At 43.0% G+C, this 21901-nt stretch overlaps 1 protein-coding gene across 1 annotated transcript; it reads right to left on the bottom strand.

Moving 5' to 3' along the window:
- Positions 1 to 1528: 1528 nt before the first annotated feature.
- LOC311240675 (uncharacterized protein) lies at positions 1529 to 21669 on the bottom strand (the record flags this gene model as incomplete). Its single annotated transcript, XM_084329248.1, has 10 exons — positions 1529 to 2033; positions 2331 to 2396; positions 3280 to 3425; positions 4368 to 4442; positions 4734 to 4859; positions 6493 to 6654; positions 7121 to 7277; positions 7945 to 8027; positions 9158 to 9727; positions 21448 to 21669. 10 exons carry the CDS (start codon positions 21667 to 21669, stop codon positions 1529 to 1531), a joined length of 2112 nt encoding a protein of 703 aa, XP_084185374.1.
- Positions 21670 to 21901: the final 232 nt, after the last annotated feature.

A 21901-nucleotide genomic window follows, 5' to 3' on the forward strand; every position in this document is an offset into this window, starting at 1 on the left:
TGTCTCTGCCGCCCTTTGATAAAAAAACGTCCCTATGTCCATTTTCCTTTTTTTTTGGCATATTTCAGTTAGTCACAGTAAAAGTCACCTAGTAAAAGTGAGATAATTGACAATATCAAAACATGCTAGGGCTGTACCGAATAGTTCGAAGCTTCGTTCATAATGTTGACATTCGAATTCTAAATCAACATAAAAAATTGTAAATAATTGGATGGATTATCCAAGGGGGGGGCCCGGGGGGGGGGGGAGCGAGCGAGAGCATAATAGGGTATTAGATAGCAAGTATTAGGTGTATACCTTGTATATTACATTTATTTAAATGGTAATTTCATTGGATGTGCACTGTTAATTAATGCTTGTATATCTAATTTTATGTTGTCATGTTTATGTTTATGTGTTTGTTTAAAAAATAATAAAAAAAAAATATAAATAAATTTTTTTTTTTACATTTTTATTTGCCGAGTGCCATACCTTGCCATACCAAATTGACGCCCCTGCTTTGAAACCCGTACATTTTCATTCTAATCTATCTATCTATCTATCTATAATTCCATCTATTGTAAATGAATTAAATAGTGCCTACAATGCACTTATCTACTGTGTTAAAACTGATTCTATGTGAGTTGAATATGTGCCTATGCAGGAATTGCCATCAATTCCTGTGGACTCACAACAGCGACATGTTGTCAGGAAAGAGTCTGTTGAACTCAGCAGAAATGATAGACCCTCTCTTAATATGTCTGCTATTCTAAATCTATAACCATGTTTGGTCTTGTATTAGTCGTGTTTCTCTGATTCTATTTTCTGAAGATACATATCCATTGGCTAATGGACGAGATATAAGTCACTTGTTACTTTCTGCTCCTGGCAGAATCTTGAATGTCTGCCCGTTGAAATGACCACATTTCAACGTATTGTGTATACCTGTCTGTAACTTATGCTGATTCACTTCTCGCAATAAAACCATTGAAAGATGTTCTACCTTTCATTATTGATTATGATAACTATGACAATTTGGATATTGAATGTAGTCAGATATACAAGTCAAATTGGGTGAAGGCCCGACTGGATTATGTGACAATTTATAAATGAGGATTATTTCACAATTTGGATGGAATACCTCATGGTACTCACACTAAACTAATGTCTGGTACTCACACAAAGCTAATGTCAGGTACTCACACTAAGCTAATGTATGGTACTCATACTAAGCTAATGTCTGGTACTCCCATGAGCAACGCATCACTGGTGCTGATAAAGGACTCTACCGATAAACATCATCATTGGTGAGTAGCAAATAGGGCTAGGGTTCCAAAATTCTGAACTATCCCTTTAACCAGAATCAGAACATTAAGAAAGAAGACAGTTTTCCATTTTGTGAGATTTATTCCTCAAACCAGCAGATAAGAAACAGGTTGGTTGGTACAAAGGTCAGATCAAAGCATATCCATCCTAGACGACTTGAATCAATCAAGGAAGTTACAGCTTTACCCTTAAAAATATACCACTTTTGTAATTGTTGATTGGTTTATGCGTCTTCCTGATCAACAACCTCCTCAATGACCTCAGTGATCACCTCTGTGACCTCCTCGATGACCGTCTCGATGACCTCCTCGATGACCTCAGTAACCTCATCTGCGACCTCTGTGACCACCTCGATGACCTCCTCGATGACCGTCTCGATGACATCCTCACTGACCTCCTCAGAGACCTCCTCGATGACCACCTCTGTAACCTCCTCTGTGACCTCCTCGACGACCACCTCTGTGACCTCCTCTGTGACCTCCTCGACGACCACCTCATTGACAGCCTCAGTGACCACCTCAATCACCTCCTGAGGGACAACCCTAGTGGCCACCTCCTCGACTGCGGACAATATGGTGGTGGTGGATGTGGTGGAGGATGAGCTGGTAGATATGAAGGAGCTAGAGCCAGACCTAGAGACAGAGCTAGAGACAGAGCTAGAGAGAGCGCTAGAGAGAGCGCTAGAGGCAGAGCTAGAGAGAGCGCTAGAGAGAGCGCTAGAGAGAGAGCTAGAGAGAGATGGAGAGAGAGATATAGAGAGAGAGATGTCAAAGTTCCAAAAGGCTATATAGCCTAACATAGGGATCTGTCACATTGGCTGCTATTTCATCTGGACTTCGATTGACCAAGGGCGACATTCAAATCATCTATTAAAAGATTATATGAATTATAATAATATCACTTGAACATAAACAATGACAAATATTGGTCAACAAAAATAACATTATACATATGTCAGAGTAGAGTAATCTCATCATCAAAATGTGTTGGAACTTAAAATAAAGTGATGATGCTAGTGAACTTACAGTTCCTGTGATGCATCGATTTGGATGGGCCTGGTCTTGAAGACCACAGCAGTTTCAGATACAGTGCTACGAGACAAAGGAAATGAACACATGAAGATAAGAAGTTAGATCCAGCAGCGCTACGAGAAAAAGGAAATGAACACATGAAGATGATAAGTTAGATCCAGCAGTGCTACGAGGCAAAGGAAATTAACACATGAAGATGAGAAGTTAGATCCAGCAGCGCTACGAGACAAAGGAAATTAACACATGAAGATGAGAAGTTAGATCCAGCAGTGCTACGAGACAACGGAAATTAACACATGAAGATGAGAAGTTAGATCCAGCAGTGCTACGAGACAAAGGAAATTAACACATGAAGACGAGAAGCAGTAGGGGAACAGCCACTGTGATCCTTTTATCTCTAAAATACCTATTTTCTAAGGTTTGAGAATGGGGGACTGTATCAAATATGGCTGCCACCATGTTTCATGTCCTTCAGTGCTGCTAATCTACCCTAAAATGCAAATTGTCTTAACATCCTCTTTTGCTTTTAGCAAGCATTAGCACTAACATTTGCAACCATGTCAGTTATGTTACAGCTAATCCTAGCTAGTGTTCATCAAACATGGCCTTTGATTAACAGTAGCTAGTGTTAGCTCCAACATTTGGTAGTTCATATTAGCTCTAATGTTAGCTAGCTAATGAAAGCATTAATACTAGCTACAACAATACTCTAATAGAGGATGTGTTAATGTGTGTTTTGCAGTGTGGGGTAGATTAGATTAATGACTGAATGACAGAAACACTTGGTGATTTTCCTATTGATGGCCATGTATTGTGGACATCATCAATAAAAGATGAGAATACACATCATCAATACAAGTATTTCTGCTTTTACTTAAGTAAAGGAAGTGGGTACTTAGTCCATCACAAAGTATCTGCAGCTCTACATCATGTGGATCTATACCTGCTAACCCCTCCGTCCATCAGCCTCCTATACTCAGCGATCTCCATCTCCAGTCTGATCTTGATGTTTAGTAGCATCTGGAATTCTTCTGATTTCTTCCCCAGGTCTGCTCTGAGCTGCATAAGCTGCCCTTCTTTGCTGGATACCTGGTATTAAGAACAGATTGAAATGGTTATGGTCAGGTATTGATAAGAACAGATTGAAAGGGTTATGGTCAGGTATTAATGAGAACAGGTTTAAAGGGCTATCGTCAGTTATTGATGAGAACAGATTTAAAGGGTTATTGTCAGGTATTGATAAGAGCAGATTGAAAGGGTTATGGTCAGGTATTGATAAGAACAGAGTTAAAGGGTTAGGTATTGACACAAACAGATGTAAAGGGTTAGATATTGATGAGAACAGATGTAAAGGGTTAGGTATTGATTAGGTAGTTTGACTTGAATAAGTCAAGAAAAACACAAACCCAACATCAGATTGGCAAGCCGGTTCAGGAGGTTACCTCCTGCCTAGCAGTCAAAGGGTTGTTGGTTCGATCTCCAGTACCGGCAGTGCCCAATACTGCCAAAATGCCCCATAGCAAGCCCACCCAACCCCCTAAGTACAGTATACTGTATGTGAACCAACCTGTTCTGAAGATGGGTAATGAAAACTAGTTCATATTAGCTAAATACTGTGATACACAGGCACTGTGGTCATATTTGTCCTCATGAAAGTACCATACATAGATTACATATTAGGGATGGACACGTATTTGAATATTCAACTATTTAAAATGACATAGTTATTCGGGCAAAATAACTCTTTTATTTTGAAGGCAAACTCGATATACTGAAAACTTGTGCTGTGCGCCATGCTGCTGACAGGATGTGATTGTGTACTGCTACTGTACATGCTAATGTGGGGCAGGCAGCTGTTGAATCTGATGACTGGAGCTAATGTACAAGTTGTGCTTAGGATATCGGGTTCACCAAAATGTCTTCAATAGAGTAATCGAATATTGATATGCCTTCAAATTCCCATCTCTATTACATACTGTGTCCAAATAATATATACAGTATACATACATTGCATGTACAGGCTGATCTCACCTGGTTCTGGTAGCCTCCCAGCATCATGGAGTAGCGGTTCTGTGTTTGAGACAGAGTGCCTTCCAAGGACGCTTTCTACACAGGAGTCATGGGTAGAGAATATTATATTTGTTCCATCAGTGGTTGAGAACCAAATAAAATTCAATAATACATGTAAATAAATCACATTTTCCCCTCAAAATACAAACAAGTTCAACGATTGAATCGGAACAAGAACAGTTTGGATGGATATGAAGCCAAACCTATCACTGTTCAACACTGCTATAAAACATTGAAGGACATACAGTAGATATTATGTTATTAAGTTATCATGTCTCCTAGTCCAGTGTGATAGAAGATAAGAGAAGTGATGGACCAGTTTCTCACCATGCTGAGCTGGGTCTGGAGCTCCATTTCCAAGGTCTGTAGCATATTCTTCACCTCTTTAGTCTCTGTGGAGGTTGTATTTATCGCCATTTGACTAACTGCCACCTCTGTCTTAACAGCCTCCGCCTGGGAGGGGAGAGGAGGAGGATGAGGGGAAAAGAGGAGATAATGGTTAAAGAGAGATTCAAGGTTTTGTAGAACTGCAGCTTATAGAAATGTCCACAGCAGCAAAACGGTGCTTTGCAGCAGGAACTTGACCTTGAACCAGAGACTTTTCTAAAGCTGAACATACTATATTTTGCTTTCACTTCATGCCACAACTGCTCTGCAGCCATTTTGCATCCTTCTAAGTAAGCATTTGGTCTATTTCAAATGAGGCACACAATGGCACAAGGGAAAGTATAGCCTATTAGCAGGTCAGGGTGTGAAATGTTCCAGTCACCAGCCAAACGCTAGTTATGTTTAGTAAAGCCCTCAATTCTATACCCAATCTGGCAGGTAACTAACCTGTTCTCAACCAGTCTTTACTCAATACCACTTTGGCAGCTAAGAGCATAAACTGAAATTCCAAATTCACAAAAACAGTGCTTATGATTATTATTATTTTATATTTGTATTAATTACCCAAACTAGAGTTATATGTATCCTTACCCGAAGAAGAAATATTGGTTCTATGCATTGGAAGTGGCCATAACTGCCGTAATATGGTTACGTTTGTCTGGTTTGGGACCAGGCCTCTGTGGCTTTTAGTGTAGGTAACCTCTTAAACATTGGACGTAAACGGGCACACGTTGCGGCACGGCTTGTTTGCTGGCTATTGTTAAATGTATTACAGAGGGCGATTTAGTATGTCCAGGACGTGACGTCACTGACATTACCTTTTGCATTACCTGTACCTATTCCGGTCTATTGATTGTTATTGATATAAAGAGCGGCAGCACAACCGCATCTCTCTCACCTGATAAATAAATATGCCTACATACACGAGGCTAAAGATGAACTGTGTCAACTGAGAGTTCAATTCAATCTCCACCGCAGCGCACTCCGCTTAACAGCCATGGGCTGCGTTTCTCCCGATCATTCAATACATTGTTGGAAAGTTCAACTTCCCGCCGTTCGATCGACACCATTCTCGACCTATCACGTGTTTCAGTCTCGAGTTACATGGCGAAACAGCCGACGAGCGTCATTTGACAAGTGACCACGTCTGGTTGTGAAATGATTGACCACCTTTGTAGCCAATGAAATTCTGGAGCCAGGGATATCCCATGCAGGGGCTGATCACAACGAGAAAGGGGTAGAAGAAGCCGGGGAAATCCTTTGTTTTGACTACAGCCTCGAAATGGCAGCGGGTGGCCATTTTGGATAATCATGCCGAATTAACGCCGGTACACACATTACAAAAACCTTTGTGAAACACTCCTTTTCCATGGGATTGTTATCAACTTTGGACATGGATACATAAGACTTCAGGCTATGGAACCGTTATGTTTCTCAGCTCCTACCTCTCAGCTGGAACTTAAAAACAGGCATCTGGCAACCAGTAAAAAGAAATCTGAGTACACAAAAAGTGTGTGCAAATTACTTTGGGTATGCAATCGTGAAAAAGAAATAGCCCCATTTTAATGTAGTTAACTACACCTTGGTTTGGAACCAGGCCTCTGGTGTAGTTTAAGTGCACCTTGGTTTAGAACCAGACCTCTAGTGTAGTTAATGAGACTTTTGTTTGTAACCAGGCGTCTAGTGTAGTTAAGTGTACCTTGGTTTGGAACAATCCCTCCAGGTCTTTCTTGGTCTTCTGTGCTTGGGCCTCATATTGTTCTCTCATCTCCTGCATTATAGCTGTCAGGTCTACCTGAGGGGCAGCATCCACCTCCACGTTCACCTGCCCTCCAACTTTCATTCTCATAGCCAGCAAGTCCTGGAAGCAAGAGCATCCAGAGATGATGTACAGAATCAACAACCAATGGTAAAATAGAGTCCTTTAACAATGGTACCAATGGCAAGCAGGTCCCTGGGAGACAAAACCTATACAGAAAATTATTTCTTTCACTTTCTAAAGAACATTCCTAATTTCCGTGCAGTGGTAGAATAGGTAAAACATTGCAAAAGGGCAACATTACTGTTCCACTGACTTTTGTTTTACAGTAATAAATATAATGGTAAGATAGGATAGATATAGTATGGTTTATATCCAGCTTGGTGTGTTGTATGATGTAGTACTACAGTTTAGATGCTGTACTATGGTTTAGAACCAGCGTGGTGTATTGTATGATGTAGTACTATGGTTTAGAACCAGCGTGGTGTATTGTATGGTGTAGTTACTGTAGTAGTATGGTTTAGAACCAGCTTGGCGTATTGTATGGTGTAGTTGTATTGTTTTGTACCTCCTCGTGGTTCTTCTTCAGGTAGGCAATCTCATCAGCCAGGGCGTCGACCTGCATGGTGAGTTCTGCCGTGACCAAGAACAGTTCGCTCATAACCATCTTCAGATCAGCGATGTCTGCCTCTACTGACTGACGCATAGCCAGCTCTGTCTCATACCTGGAGAAAGGAAAGACTTTGAGATTTTGAAACATTTGTTTTCTTTTTTATTAATTTATTCTCCATTCCGGCTCTTCCCGGCAGTGTCTCTCAAAGTGTTCCTTGAGCAAGACACTTAACTGCTCCCGATGAGCAGGTTGGCACCTTGTATGGTTGCCTTGGCCGTCAGTGTGTGTGTGTGAATGAATGGGTGAATGTGAGGTATAAGTTGTAAAGCACTTTTGATACAAGTTCTATATGAATGCACTTCATTTACCATTTATGTGATACTACTGTATATACATTGAATGGGGGTTACGTTTGCACCTGGGCTCCTACATTACACCATACAAAGGCTTATACTGTACCTCAAAGCTGCAACACTGAGGTGTGTGTTTTTTAGGTGAGCAGCCAGTAGAGGGAGTGTGTGTTCAGTTTTCTCTACCTAGTCAGGACAGATCTTCTTTATGAATGTCTATGTGCTGTCTTCCATGCTGGATCTAAGAACAGGTGTGTCAAATTCCTATATGATGAAGGTTTGGTCACCAATGTGAAAATTAACAGTGTTGGCTGACTGGGGTCGGCCTTCTAAACCTTTGACTCATTTAAATAGAATCTGGTTCCAGTGGTCACTGGGAGGAAAATTACACTTCATGGAAAGAAAGACAGACAGTAGTGATGGACTGACTTGATTCTGAAGTCGTCTCCTGCAAGCTTGGCGTTGTCGATGCTCAGCAGCACGTTGGATCTGTGGACATGCATGGGCTTGATCTGAAAATACACAACATATAATGACATCATCAATAACATGAAACCTGATGCATTCCATTGAAGTGGGAACTAGAAATCTGAATCCAACCTACTATGAAAAATGCAATGGAATGACCCTTAAAGTCAGATACTCTGGGTTGGTTAGGGTTAGCATCAGCATTGTTCTTTGTGAAGTTAACTAACCATTAACCCTCCACCCCACCCTAAGAGCACCATGACAATAAAACAGACAAACAATACTGTTCAATTCTTGCCTAACTTAATTTCCTCTGAAATGTGGCTTTAAGCAGATTAATAGGTTGAGAAAACTGTTTCCACTGAACACTGAGCTCTCCACACACAAGCACACATGCACACATGCACACACACACACGCACACACACACACACACACACGCACACGCACACACACACGCACACGCACACGCACACACGCACACGCACACACACACGCACACGCACACGCGCACACGCACACGCACACGCACACGCACACACACACACACACACACACACCACACATCCTGCACTCTCTCACACACAAACACACTACAGGTCACTTTAAACACAAAAAAATTTACTTTAAAAAACAACTGTATGTTTTTGTATAGTATAGTTATATATAATATAACTGTATATTGTATAGTATATTGTATAGTAGTGTATATAGGACTCATTACATTTAATTTGTAAGCTTAGCATTGTATTGCATTTTATCTTAGTACTTTTTATCATTATAGATCAAATAGATTTTATTATCTATTCTATTTTATTCTATTATTATTTGATTTTTTTTGCACAATGAAGGCGGGCATGGCCACCTTCATTTCACTACCTCCCCCCTCCCCCCCCCATGCTGCTATGATGCCTGAATTTCCCCAAGGGGATCAATAAAGGAATATCTTATCTTATCTTATCTTACATGTCTCGTGTATGTATGTGACGAATAAATCTCTTGAATCTTGAATCTTCCGTCTGCATTCAACAACAATTTACCAATGCCATACACATCTTGTTTATCTGCTGATTCTAATGCCTCATATGATCTATAGCAGGTCTGTTATGAGTCTTAAAATAAGATGAGTATCCCTTTAATCCTGCCACCCTCCTTCACCAACATCTCTACAATACCTTGTCCTGGATTTCTGTGATGGTGATGAAGAAGGCACTGTAGTCCCTGGCATCAGGGCCCGCCTTGCTCTCCAGGAAGGCTTTGATCTTCAGCTCCAGGTCTGCGTTGGCCTTCTCTAGATCCGCCACCTTCAGCAGGTAGTTACCCAGACGGTCATTCAGGTTCTGCATGGTGAACTTGCTGTCCACTTGAGGAGCTTGGTCTCCTCCATCTCCACCTCCACCTCCACCTCCACCGGCTCCAAAACCACCGGAACCAAAACCACCGGCACCAAAACCACCTCCACCACCTCCAGCACCAAAACCACCCCCACCTCCACCGCCACCGGCACCGAAGCCACCTCCAGCACCAGCACCAGCACCAAAACCAAAACCACCTCCACCACCGGCGGAGAAGGATCTGGAAGCCTGGGAGATTTGGACTCCTCTACCTCCTGCACCCCCATACACGCTGCTTCCGCCACCGCCCATCCTGAGGGACATGCCGCCACTGCCGCCACCACTACCGAAGGAGCTCCTCATGGACTGAGCGGACTGGAAAATGGTCATGGTGAGGGAGGAGGTGTCTGTCTGCTCCGGTCGAGGAAGAGAAAGAGAGTAAAGAGAGATGGATACAACTCCTCCTTTTATAGGGATCTAAGAGCACGGGTGTGGGCTGGAGGGAGATGGTACCAGTGGGTGTGTGTGTTTGTTAATGTATGTAACTCCCTGTGGCCCCATGAGTGAAATACCTAGGAATCCATATATTATTTTCTGTCCCTGCTATGAGTTCTCTCTCCCTGAACTACAGTTGTGTGAGTTCTCCAGGCGATATTGAGGCTCTACCACAGAGCTGAGCAGCTATGGGAGAAAGTATGAGAAAATGCCCCAGGCACATACCATCATCATTTCCCCATTGTGTTTTGGAACCCTAAGCGACATCAGTCATAAAAGCGCCAAACAAAACAAGTATAATCCTGTTAAAACAAGTTTGTTTCATATGCTCGCTTTGATACTTTGGAATATTTATTTTTGAACTGTTACTGAATCTGGCAGGATTCAGGACTAAAACACAATGTTATCTAACCCTTCAGTCACCCTTCAAAAAACCCACTACCTGTCTCCTTAGTGACCGATCTCAGTGACTGCGATCTCAGTAAAACATATCTTTTTCATGTATTGTTCCAATATTTTTTCATGAATATCATTATTAACTTCAGTCCTCACCATACATATAGAATATTTATTCATTTTCAGGATTTTAACCATTTCTTAAATTAGGGTTAGGGTTAGGGGGTTATGGTTACCCTAACCCTAACCTGTTAATTTCTGCGACTAGGGTGAAAGGTGTGACACTTGTGTTCCACGCCCTTAACCCATTCAGTGCCAACCACGAGATTAGTCAGGTTAACTCGCCATGCGTTGCCTGCCAATCACGAGTATACTCAGGTTTTAATCGTTATTTCTGTCATTAGCGATATCCATTCATTTTTCATTCATCCAGCCTGACGTTATCATTGGGAATGGGTCTGAGCTCGCAAAGGGCAAATACCGCCGCCTATCGTCTTCTGGATGGTATTGCATATCATTGGATTGGATTGGCTGGGACTGTGCATCAGAAAAAAAATATCTGGTCCGGGGTTTCCCTTCGCGGGCAAGCAGTATCGTGTTACCACATTCACTGGCGAGGCTGAGCAGCTTCGATTATGTGTTTTGGACTATAACGTTGGATCAATAAACGCAATCGATATTTGGAATGGCGATCAGGAATTGGATTAATCTTTTTGCAGAACATCTGATTATTATTATTTGTATTATTAATCTTCATTTATATAGCACCTTTCATACACGGAGTGCAAGTCAAAGTGCTTAACAGAGACACGTCTTCTTTAAACAAGCCAAGAAGAAAAAACACAGTAAGTCAAGATAAAACAAGAATACCATAAGGTCCATAAACTCAAAATAAATAATAAATGCATGCAACACTCCCAGATGTACCCCACACGAAGGTAAGGAAAAACTCACTAAAACCTAACAATAGGAAAAAATGCACCACAGGCAATGTGGAGGAGAGAAACCTTAGAAGGGCCAATTCAAGGGGGGATCTCCCTTCTTAGATGTCGGTGATATTAGTTGTTGATGTGAGGTAAGGAATTTATGTTACGAATCTTGGGTTAATCAGATGTTCCTATCACTGCCATCGGAGCATGTGTGTGTGTGACGTTAGCGCTGAGCAAGTCACGAATAAGCGATTTTTCAGCCCGCTTCTCTAGCGTGCATAAGTACACATATACTATCGATAATCTAGCGTTTATTTGAAAATTATTCATAAATCAGTGGAAAAATTACAACGGGTTTTGTGTATTCCACTAAAGAGCTATTATCGCGTCTTTATCTGGAATTACTCAAAATCTCCAAAACTATACTCGTATTCAAAACGGTATAAAATGGAAATGTACAGATGAAAAAACAATCCATGTACATATAATAGCCGCACTGGACTATAAGCCGCAGGTGTTTTAATGTTTAATTACCATATGTAAGGGTTTGTGCACAGAGGGGATTGTCGGGAAAGAGATGGCTGTTTGAGGAAGCTCCCATTTATTAACATTTTTGTTTAAACAGTAACGGTAGCTAGGTACTAACGTTAGCTCACGGAACGATAGCTAGTTACCTAGGTACTAACGTTAGCTCACGGAACGATAGCTAGTTAGGTAGGTACTAACGTTAGCTCACGGAATGATAGCTAGTTAGGTAGGTACTAACGTTAGCTCACGGAACGATAGCTAGTTAGGTAGGTACTAACGTTAGCTCACGGAACGATAGCTAGTTAGCTAGGTACTAACGTTAGCTCACGGAACGATAGCTAGTTAGCTAGGTACTAACGTTAGCTCACGGAACGATAGCTAGTTAGGTAGGTACTAACGTTAGCTCACGGAACAATAGCTAGTTAGGTAGGTACTAACGTTAACTCACGGAACGATAGCTAGTTAGGTAGGTACTAACGTTAGCTCATGGAACGATAGCTAGTTAGCTAGGTACTAACATTAGCTCACGGAACGATAGCTAGTTAGGTAGGTACTAACGTTATCTCACGGAACGATAGCTAGTTAGGTAGGTACTAACGTTAGCTCACGGAATGATAGCTAGTTAGCCAATGCTAGCCAGCAAATCGAATGCCAAACTGATGATATCAGACGTTGATATCAGGAGCTATCAGTAGCTAGCCAGCTAGATAACGTTAGACAATGCCTCATGTATTAAACTAAAGTGAATTGTTGACTGGGTAATTTTGTTTAATGCTTCAGTTATGTTGAAAGAGGAGCTCTGAGCTGCTCATGCACTCGACTCTTGCAGTAAGGGTTTGTTGACCTGGATCTGTGAGGGGGAGGAGGGGCAAGGCGTGCACTGCTGCAGCAGATTTAGGAGTCTGATCTGACGGTCACAGAGCTGAGGGAGCGCGCCCAGTTAGCTGTAAAAATCCATAGATTAGCCGCACCGTTATATAAGCCGCAGGGTCAAAAAATGGGGAAAAAAGCTGCGGCTTATAGTCAGAAAATGACGGTAATAGTGATTTAAAAAAACAAAACAAACATGGATTATTGTAATGTGAGTCCAAGATGTGATACTGAGCAACTTTTTTGGCATATACATAAAATCTAGCCAACGCTATCCACAAATACACATGGAAAAAAAGGCTATTTGACCAGAATTGAGACAAGGGTGACTGGAGGGCTAAGCAGGGTTGAACTAAAATATTGTGAAAACATAAATCAATTCAAATCTAGACAAAAAAAATCTATTTTTGATAGGTACAGAAGGGAAGAAGAGCTTTAATTGCATATATATAAAAAAAAAAAAAAAAAAAAAAAAAAACGTATGATACTGTATTGTGCGCTATATCATATCACATTATATAATCATATTATAATTAATTTGTATATTATATTGAACTATATTTGCAGTATATACTATTATATTATGGTACTATATTGTATTGTATATCATGTACTATATATCTCACATCACATTATATATGTGCTGTATACACTATTATGTACTATACAATTATATATGCTATTATATACTGCAGGTATACTATACTGTAATGTGTAATGTAATGTGTACTATATGTGTGTACTGAAATGTGTACTATATGTATCTACTATGTATGTATGTAAATAAAAAAATATATAAAAATTAAACATAAGTCTTCAGGGGTAGGGCCCGACAAGCCTAGTGCTTCTCCCTAGCCCTTTTCGGACAATTGGACAATGCTGCAATAGCAGCTGGTAAAACTTTGGTGATTTATGTAATGGACATTGTTATGTGTCCAAAGCCCGAAATAAAAAATAACTGAACTGAACTGAGGGCTAAGCAGGGTTGTTGAGGTAAACTTATGATTGACGGTTGACTGGTTCAGAACCTTTGAAAATATCGAACAATACGATTCCAAATGTCAGATTTCTTCTCCTTGTCTAATATCAATCTATTATTATGTTATACCCTATTATTATTACTATTTATATTATTATATGTTTTCCTACCTGTACCAGCCACCCCACCCTCCCCCATGCTACTATCACACCTGCATTTCCCCAAGGGGATTTAATAAAGGAACACTTGACTTGACTTGACTTGATACATATGTGATGATGGGTGTTTAATTACATTTACATTTACCTTTATTAATTTATTATTCATTATTCATTCACTTTCATAAATTGTGTACAAGTCAGCAGGATGGGTATGCCTCTAGCGGCTACGGGTAGGTGGAATTGTTCATCTAGCAGTGCCGGATTTAAGTGCTTCACTTGGGTGCATTCTAGTATAGACATAGTAGCATAGTAGGTAGGCATAGTAGTATAGATATAGTAGCATAGTCATAGTATTTTTTTATTCAGATATTGAATTAAAAATATGTCCCACAGGGTTCGGTCCTCGGAACAATTCTATTTCCCTGTTTATCAACAGTCTTCCCAACATCTGTCAAAACATCAACACAATGTATCTAAACAATATTAATATTTAGTCAGTATGAAAGTCAAATGTGATCTGAATAGTGAGATATTTTCTATTCTTTCTTTTATTCTTTATTATTATTATTATCGTTTAATTTTTTCTTGTTTAAACTGTGGGTTGTTTGTTTCTTTGTATATGGTATAAATTATTATTTTGTGTAAATTAGGTTGTACGCCGACCATCAAGTAATACTTGTTTCGTTTAGGAATAAGGGGCAGGTAACATATAAGAATTATTCTTCTTCCTGCTCCTTTTGCCCATGGTATGGTATTTATGATTTTGTATGAATTGTTTCCATGTGGCAAATAAAACTCTGAATCTGAATCTGAATCTGATGCGGTCATCACTTTGAACTGCAACTTCTGTATGAAGAGTGCTATACAAATAAAGTTATTATTATTATTATTATTATTATTATTATTATTATTATTATTATTATTATTATTATTATTATTATTATTATTATTATTATTATTATTATTATTATTATTATTATTATTATTATTATTATTATTATTATTATTATTATTATTATTATTATTATTATTATTATTATTATTATTATTATCTTCACTGAGGCCATACACCTCAGGGAGGTCTGCCATGTCCTCACATCTGCAATGTCAAACATTCAGAACTGGCTGACTGAATCTTGTGTCCTATTGAATGCAAAAAAACAACTTTTGTATGATGTTTAGCAAACGTCCCCAAAATGTAACACACTCCAGTGTATTCTTAAACGGTGAAGAGCTTGATATCGTGAATGATTTCAAATACCTTTCGGTGACTCTTGACTCCACTTTGACCTTTAAGAGTCACATAAAAAAGATGTCAAACTCAATCAAATTGAACCTTCAGTATTTCAGGCACATCCAAAATAGACTGTTACAGCCAGCCAGGGTTTTTCTCTCTCCTCTCTTCCTGTTCCCATCTCACCATCAACCTACTCACCTGTGCCAGACTACACACATGCCGGCTGTCACCAAATCACAGACCCTGGACAGAAGAGGCCTGCATTCCTGCCACTCCTTGTCCGAGTGTTGTTTACACCTCCCGTGGTATAGGACTCTCTTCAAGACCTTCGCGTTCCTGTATTATGTTTTTGTGTGCTCAGTGACCTTGCTCTATACTAATCCTTGTTCTCCAATGTCCAGGACCTCACCTCTCCGGCCTACACCTTGACCACGGATCCTCACTAGCATGCACCCTCATGGACCTCACCTACACTCACCATCTGCCTGTCACTCTTCCACTCCTTGTTCCCTGTCTCTAGCTCCTCTGATGACCCTTGGACCCCCCCCCCCCCCCATACTTCAATAAAATATTCTAAACCGCTCTATTTTCCTGTGTTCTGCTCCTGGGTTCTAGAAAACATCCCACCCTAATCGAACACCCGGACCAACCATGGACCCAGCAAACCAGGACCCGGAGAATTGGACAGGTTTCAGCGTGCCCTTTCCAGCCAAGTAAATCTGGTAATACCACACTCCAAGCTCTCACTACTAATGCTGCCCAACAACAGTTTGTTAGCCCCACAAGCCCAGAATCAGCCTCAGTACAGGGAGCCTTTTGTTCCAGCGCCCGAGCGATATGACGCATTTTTTTTCTTTAAAAAATGTGTCCTTCGGGCTTCCTGTCGCACTGTTTGGTCAGCGTGGCACGGGGTAGGGAGAGGGGGGGGGGTACGGAGTTCCCTGGTCCCATGCCTTTTTTGGCCAGGTGGGTCACGGAATTCCCCCCGCTATAGAGTACGTCACTGGGCGCGTTTCTATTGGTTGTGAGACTTCCATGAGTTCTTTTCAGGCTCCATGTTATGGACCTCTGTTGTTGTCAAAATGGGTTTTTGCGGTGCATATGAACTTAAACGAAAGTTTTCTGCTCTGCGCTCTGTTGCATATGTCTTGAGCTTTGGTCACGTAGCTCAATGTTACATATATCTTTTCAAATTATTACTCACGTGGGAAGTCTCTCTGGGGGTTCCCCGTCTCCTCTCTTTTATATAGAGTGGGTTTGACAGGGGTGTTTTCCCTCGGACACGTCATATGGGACCCATATCCGTGTCTTTTGGGCGGCTTCCTGCCACTCTCCCAGGCGGCTTGGAGGGAACGTTATCTGGGTTCTTGTTAGAATTACCATTGATATGTTTTGGGTCTCGACGTGTACGCAGTGCTGGCCCTGGGTGTTTCTGTGTGGAATCACGCGTGGGCTTGCGCGCCTTGGTTGCTCATTCATTGTAAACGGCGTTTTTCATGGGGCAACTGGGATGGAGTTTTTCTCTTCCGAGCGCCAGTGTACTAGGTTAGTCTCGATGAATTCTCGTTCATCTCTGGGGGGATATGACGGAATAGATCAGAGCATTGGCAGAGGGGTCTCACGCTTTTGGGGTGGGCCACCGGGCGCAGTGCTTTTATGTTCTGACCGTCTTGGTGGCGCCCTCTGTGATGTTCTAGATCGACACGCGTACCTACCCCCCTCTTAGGACTGGGGATGGTGGCGTGATTAGGACACAGGACTGGTTCTGGTCGCGCCGGACCAGGTCAGTTAACCCGTTGTCCGCCGGGGCGCAGATCTGCTGTTCTGGTACCCTGAAGGACTTGTGCTTTTTCGGGGGGAAAATGCCGGGTTGGCCCGGGCGTTGCAGGGGTTGATGTTATGGAGGTGTTCGTGGTTATATCACTGCGTGTTATCCTTCACTATTGCTTGGTCCGTTTTGTGTTGTACCTTGCGCTGTGCTGAAGGAGCCTGGTCCTTCTCCATTCTTTTTTTCGCCCCTCTCTTCTCCTGCTTGGCGGGGCTGGGAGGGGGCTGTCAAGGTGGGTTTTATACCACTCTGGCATCCCTGTATACGTCCCGGTCCACCGGGCCCAGGTCTGGACTCGTTCTCGTCGACCTGTTGGCCTGGGTTAACCCCTTCTTGAGAACTGAGACACTCGTACTGCTGTATAGCCGGTCTATACCCGCAGTTGTGTTTTGGAGGTTTTTTCTTGGGGGAGTTATAAGAACAACCGCCTCCTGTTAGGTGGTGGTTGGTTTCCTGGTGTGTTGGTAGCGGAGTCGACTCTCGGGTTAGGCCGGGCTTGACCCCGTCTGCCTGCGAGTGTGCCCCCGCACCTTTCATGACGTCTGCCAATCGTGTCAGCCTTCTCTGCCTCGGCCCCTCTAGAGGGTCAGGTTTTATTTGTGGAGGCTGCGACATGGTGCACAGCATACCGTACGCCCCTTTCGCCGGGGTGCTGTTTTCAGCAGACCCCTTAGGCGCCTGTCTAGTCCGCAGTGCTCCAGGCTCAGGTCGAGTCCTTTTGACCTGTTGCCTGGATTGAGGGATCAACTTCTGTGGGGGTTGTCTCCCCGGTGCGCTGCCTGGTCCCGCTGTGGGGGTGTAGCCTCTTTGAGTGCTTCAGGGCGGCGTGCTGTAGGGGGGAAGGGCCTGCTCTTGGATGGGCCCTGTCCGATACGCTGGCGATGTGGGGGGTGGTATCACTAGTGACCGCCTGGTGGGGTCTCGATGCTACGGCATCGTTGGCCTCACCAGGCCCCCTTTTCCGGGGGGGTCCAGTCCCTTCCTGGGGCTGGGTCCTCCCTCGCGCTCCGCTGCTACGGCCTTGCCACAGGGTTGGGTTCTTGACCTTGACCCCGTGATATTAGGCGTTGTAACGTTCTTTTTTCTTCTTCCCGTTCGTTCCCTAGTGGCATGTGGGTTGCGCGCCTGTGTAGTCGTGGGTTCTTCTGTGGGAAGGTAAGTCCCACGGTCTGCTCACCCTGTGCGTTGAGTTGCTAAACCCTCTTCGCACGGTCGGATCCAATTCCCTCCCGTCCTCCACTAGAGGGGTCCGGGGGCTCGGGTCCTCCCCGGTTCTGATGGTTGTGGGGTGCCTCAGCGGGTACATTTGTCGAGCTTCCACTCTGCTCAGCTCCTGTGTTCCACATAGAGCGCAGAGCGTAAGCTATAACGAAATATAACATACGGTTATCCTATAACCATAGTTATATGAGTATAGCGAGCGCTCTGCGCTGGACTCACTGAGGACCCCGTGGTCTTCGCCTTTGGTGGTGAAAGACTTGGGAAGGAGCTGTTAGTATGGCCACACCCCTGCTTATGTAGAGGAGCGGATGGGGGTGTGGCCAGGCGGATGGGTGTGTACATGTACATGTGGAGAAATGTATTCAGTATCTAGGCTGTTATGGGATATGTTCCACATAGAGCGCAGAGCGCTCGCTATACTCATATAACTATGGTTATAGGATAACCGTATGTTTGCCTGGTTACACTGTGGAAGTGAGACGCAGGGAAGCAGCACAATGATGATCAGTAAGATGAATGTAACAATCATGGGGATGAATGCGGCCTGTTGATTACATCACTCCCCATTGGGCTCAGTATTTAATTTATCCGCCACAAACACTGCTCCTGGCTGCCCTTGGGGGGCAGGGCGAAGGGATGGGTCAAGCGCAGAGAGGCATTTCATCGGCGACCCAATGCATGTGGTTGTGTGTTCCTGTGTCGCCCATCTTACATGTGTGTGTTGCTGCATGACAAATAAATACTTCTTCTTCTTCTAGTGAATTTGATGTGGCTAGTAGAATTCAGCGAACTGGACCCTGACACATTTTATATTTGTTGTTTGAGAGAGTTGCAGATTCCAGAGGTTGGCCTGACACTGATAGGACATTAATGTTGTAAAGTGTTATCACAGGGAAGGCTCAGGAAGTTTGTTCTTGTAAGTCTGCCCTTACCCTGACTTAAATAATTACCCTTGCTAATTAAACTATGGTTAAAGTAGCCATTTTGAAAACACAAGTTGGTCCCTGAAGCGTACAGGCAGAGATCCAGAAACTGGGAACAAAGGGGACGGGCAGACTCATGTTGAGTTGGCTCGTGATACCAGCTCATTCTGCACGTCGGTGTTCTGCCTATAGATGTAGACTGATATGATGATGATTAGTGTGATTTGATTGTGTTAGAGCAGTTGTTCTCAACCTTTTTTGGGTCAATGCCCCCCTATCTAATGTCCAGGTCCCGATAACTCCCCCCTATCTAATGTCCAGGTCCCATAACTTCCCCCTCAACCGCCCGCACTCAATGGGAATGCAATTTTCATCTCAATGTTGATTATTGAGATTATTTTCAGTTTATCATGTGTATCTATGAAATTCCCAGCCATTAATGTTTCTATTTGGCTCAGTTTGTTGGGTCAGTTAAGTCTGTCAGTGTTTTGTAACAAATGAAGGCTTCTAACAGAGTAGGTAACATAAATGGTAAATGGTGCATTTATATAGCGCTTTTATCCAGGGGCGTCCATTTGGTATGGCAAGGTATGGCACTCGCTTTTCTTTTTTTTTTTTACAATTTTTTATGTTGATTTAGAATTCGAATGTCAACATTATGAACGAAGCTTCGAACTATTCGGTACAGCCCTAGCATGTTTTGATATAGTCAATTATCTCACTTTTACTAGGTGACGTTTGCTGTGACTAACTGAAATTGGACATAGGGACGTTTTTTTTTATCAAAGGGCAGCAGAGACAAGTGATACAGGGACACAGGTAAGGTCTGGCTTAGTGATTATAATAGTGCAGTTCAGCAGTAACCCATACTTTTTGTGAATGTGTTTTTGATACTACATTCTGTTGAACACACACCTCAAAACTGTACCTAAGGAAAATTGGCTCAATTGCAAGAAAAGTAATAGACAGTTATGATATTACATTCTGCATAATTCGTATGCAAAATATTGTGGTTCCCTGCTTTAGTCTGTTGACACATTTCTATACTAAAAATGCTTGTGTAGTCCTGTGTCATACCTAAATGTCATATAACTGAATTGTATAGAAACAACTCACCAAAAGTGACTATTGCACAACTGATTTGACAAAAAAAATCCACCAAGGGGGGGAACCCCCCCCCCCCCCTCCTCGCCATACCTTGCCTTTTAGTGAAAGGACGCCACTGCTTTTATCCAAAGCGCTTTACAATTTATTTCCCTCACATTCACCCATTCACTCACACACTGATGGTGGAGGCAACCATGCAAAGTGCCAACCTGCTCATCGGGAGCATTTAAGGGTTAAGTTGCTCAAGAACACTTCAACACGCTACCCAAGGTGAGCGGGAATTGAACCGGGAAACTTCTGATTACCAGACGACCGCTCTACCTCCTGAGCCACTGTCTCCCTATTACCATATCATATTAACATTAGAGATAATAGCAAAGCCACAAAGTAAATAATATAATAATGCAATTTTATGTATTATGTATTTTTAAGTAATTTAATTTAAGTAGGCCTATTATCGTCACATCTTCACAATTGTTAAAGTAGCCTAAATAGGAATTTTTAATCGAAACTTGAATGAGGCATCATTATTGATAATGGCAGCCAATAAAAATACCATGTGAGTGACCCACATTTATTTTGAATTAGCACATCGTGGTCGAGCGAAATGGAGTCACCAGAACAGGCTATTATTCACATAAGACTTATATTATATTATGTGGGACCTTCTGGAATTGAGGATGACTCCCCAATCTCTTTTCCAATATGTACATTTCCATTGTATGTATTTGTACAGGGGTGTCCTGATATTATACTTGACTTAACATGCTCCTGGATTTTATCTGTCATGATTTGCAAATTGAATAATATTTCTGGTGACAGATTGAAATAACCTCAGAATAATTAATAATGAGTTCACTGCCTCAAGCAAGAAATAAGAAGAAGCTACTGCAAAGCCAGTTTTCTGGCTGATATTACTGGGGGGGGGCTGGCACCTGGCAGCCTCTGGCCTTCTTCAGTAGGAAGCTGCATGTCGAGAGGGACGAGAGGAAGTATAGCACATTCGACAGGGAGCTCCTGGCCCTCTTCCTCGCCATACATCACTTCAGGTTCTTGCTGGAGAGCCGCAAATTCACAGTTTTTGTCAACCACAAGCCCCTGACGTTTGCTATGGCCAAGACCACAGAGCTGTGGTCAGTGCGCAGCAGCGCCAACTTTCCGCCATTTCGGAGTTCACTACCGACATCCATCATGTGGCCGGTAAAGACAACCAGGTGGCGGACTGCCTCTCCCGGACGCACGTCAGTCCCATGCACCTGGGCATCGACTATGGTACCATGGCTGCGGACCAGCTCACCAACTCAGACCTTCAGGTGTTCAGGACTGCGACTTGAGGATGTGGCGTTTCACGACAGCGGCGCCACGCTCCTCTGTGACGTCTCCATTGGCCAGCCCCGCCCCATGGTTCCAACTGACTGGCGCCCCGGGTATTTGACACCATTCATGCCCTTTCACACCCTGGAGTAAGGGTGTTGGTCAGGCTGGTAGGGGCCAAGTTTGTCTGGCCGGGCCTTAGGAAGGACGTCAAAGTATCGGCAGCCTCCTATGTGGCCCGGGCGTTCATCTCCGGCTGGGTCAGTCGGTTTGGCATGCCATTGGACCCGACTTCCGACAGGGGATCCCAGTTCACTTCTGAGCTGTGGAGCACCGTGGCTGAGAGACTTGGGGTGAAACTCCATCGTACCACGGCATACAGCCCAAAGGCCAACAGGGTGTGTGACCGTTTTCACCGATCCATGAAGGCTGCTCTCCGGGCCGCGTGTAGTCTTTTACCAACAAACTTGCAGTTCCGCGTTCGGGTTCTGTGATCTGATTGGCCACTGACGTACGCTCTCTCTACGCCCAAACAGCGCATTACGCTAGTTCTGCCTCTAACACCGCCGGGGCTGCGATGGGAACAGCTAGCGTGGT

The sequence above is a fragment of the Notolepis coatsorum genome (assembly GCF_963971535.1).
Source record: "Notolepis coatsorum genome assembly, chromosome: 14".
NCBI lineage: Eukaryota > Metazoa > Chordata > Actinopteri > Aulopiformes > Paralepididae > Notolepis > Notolepis coatsorum.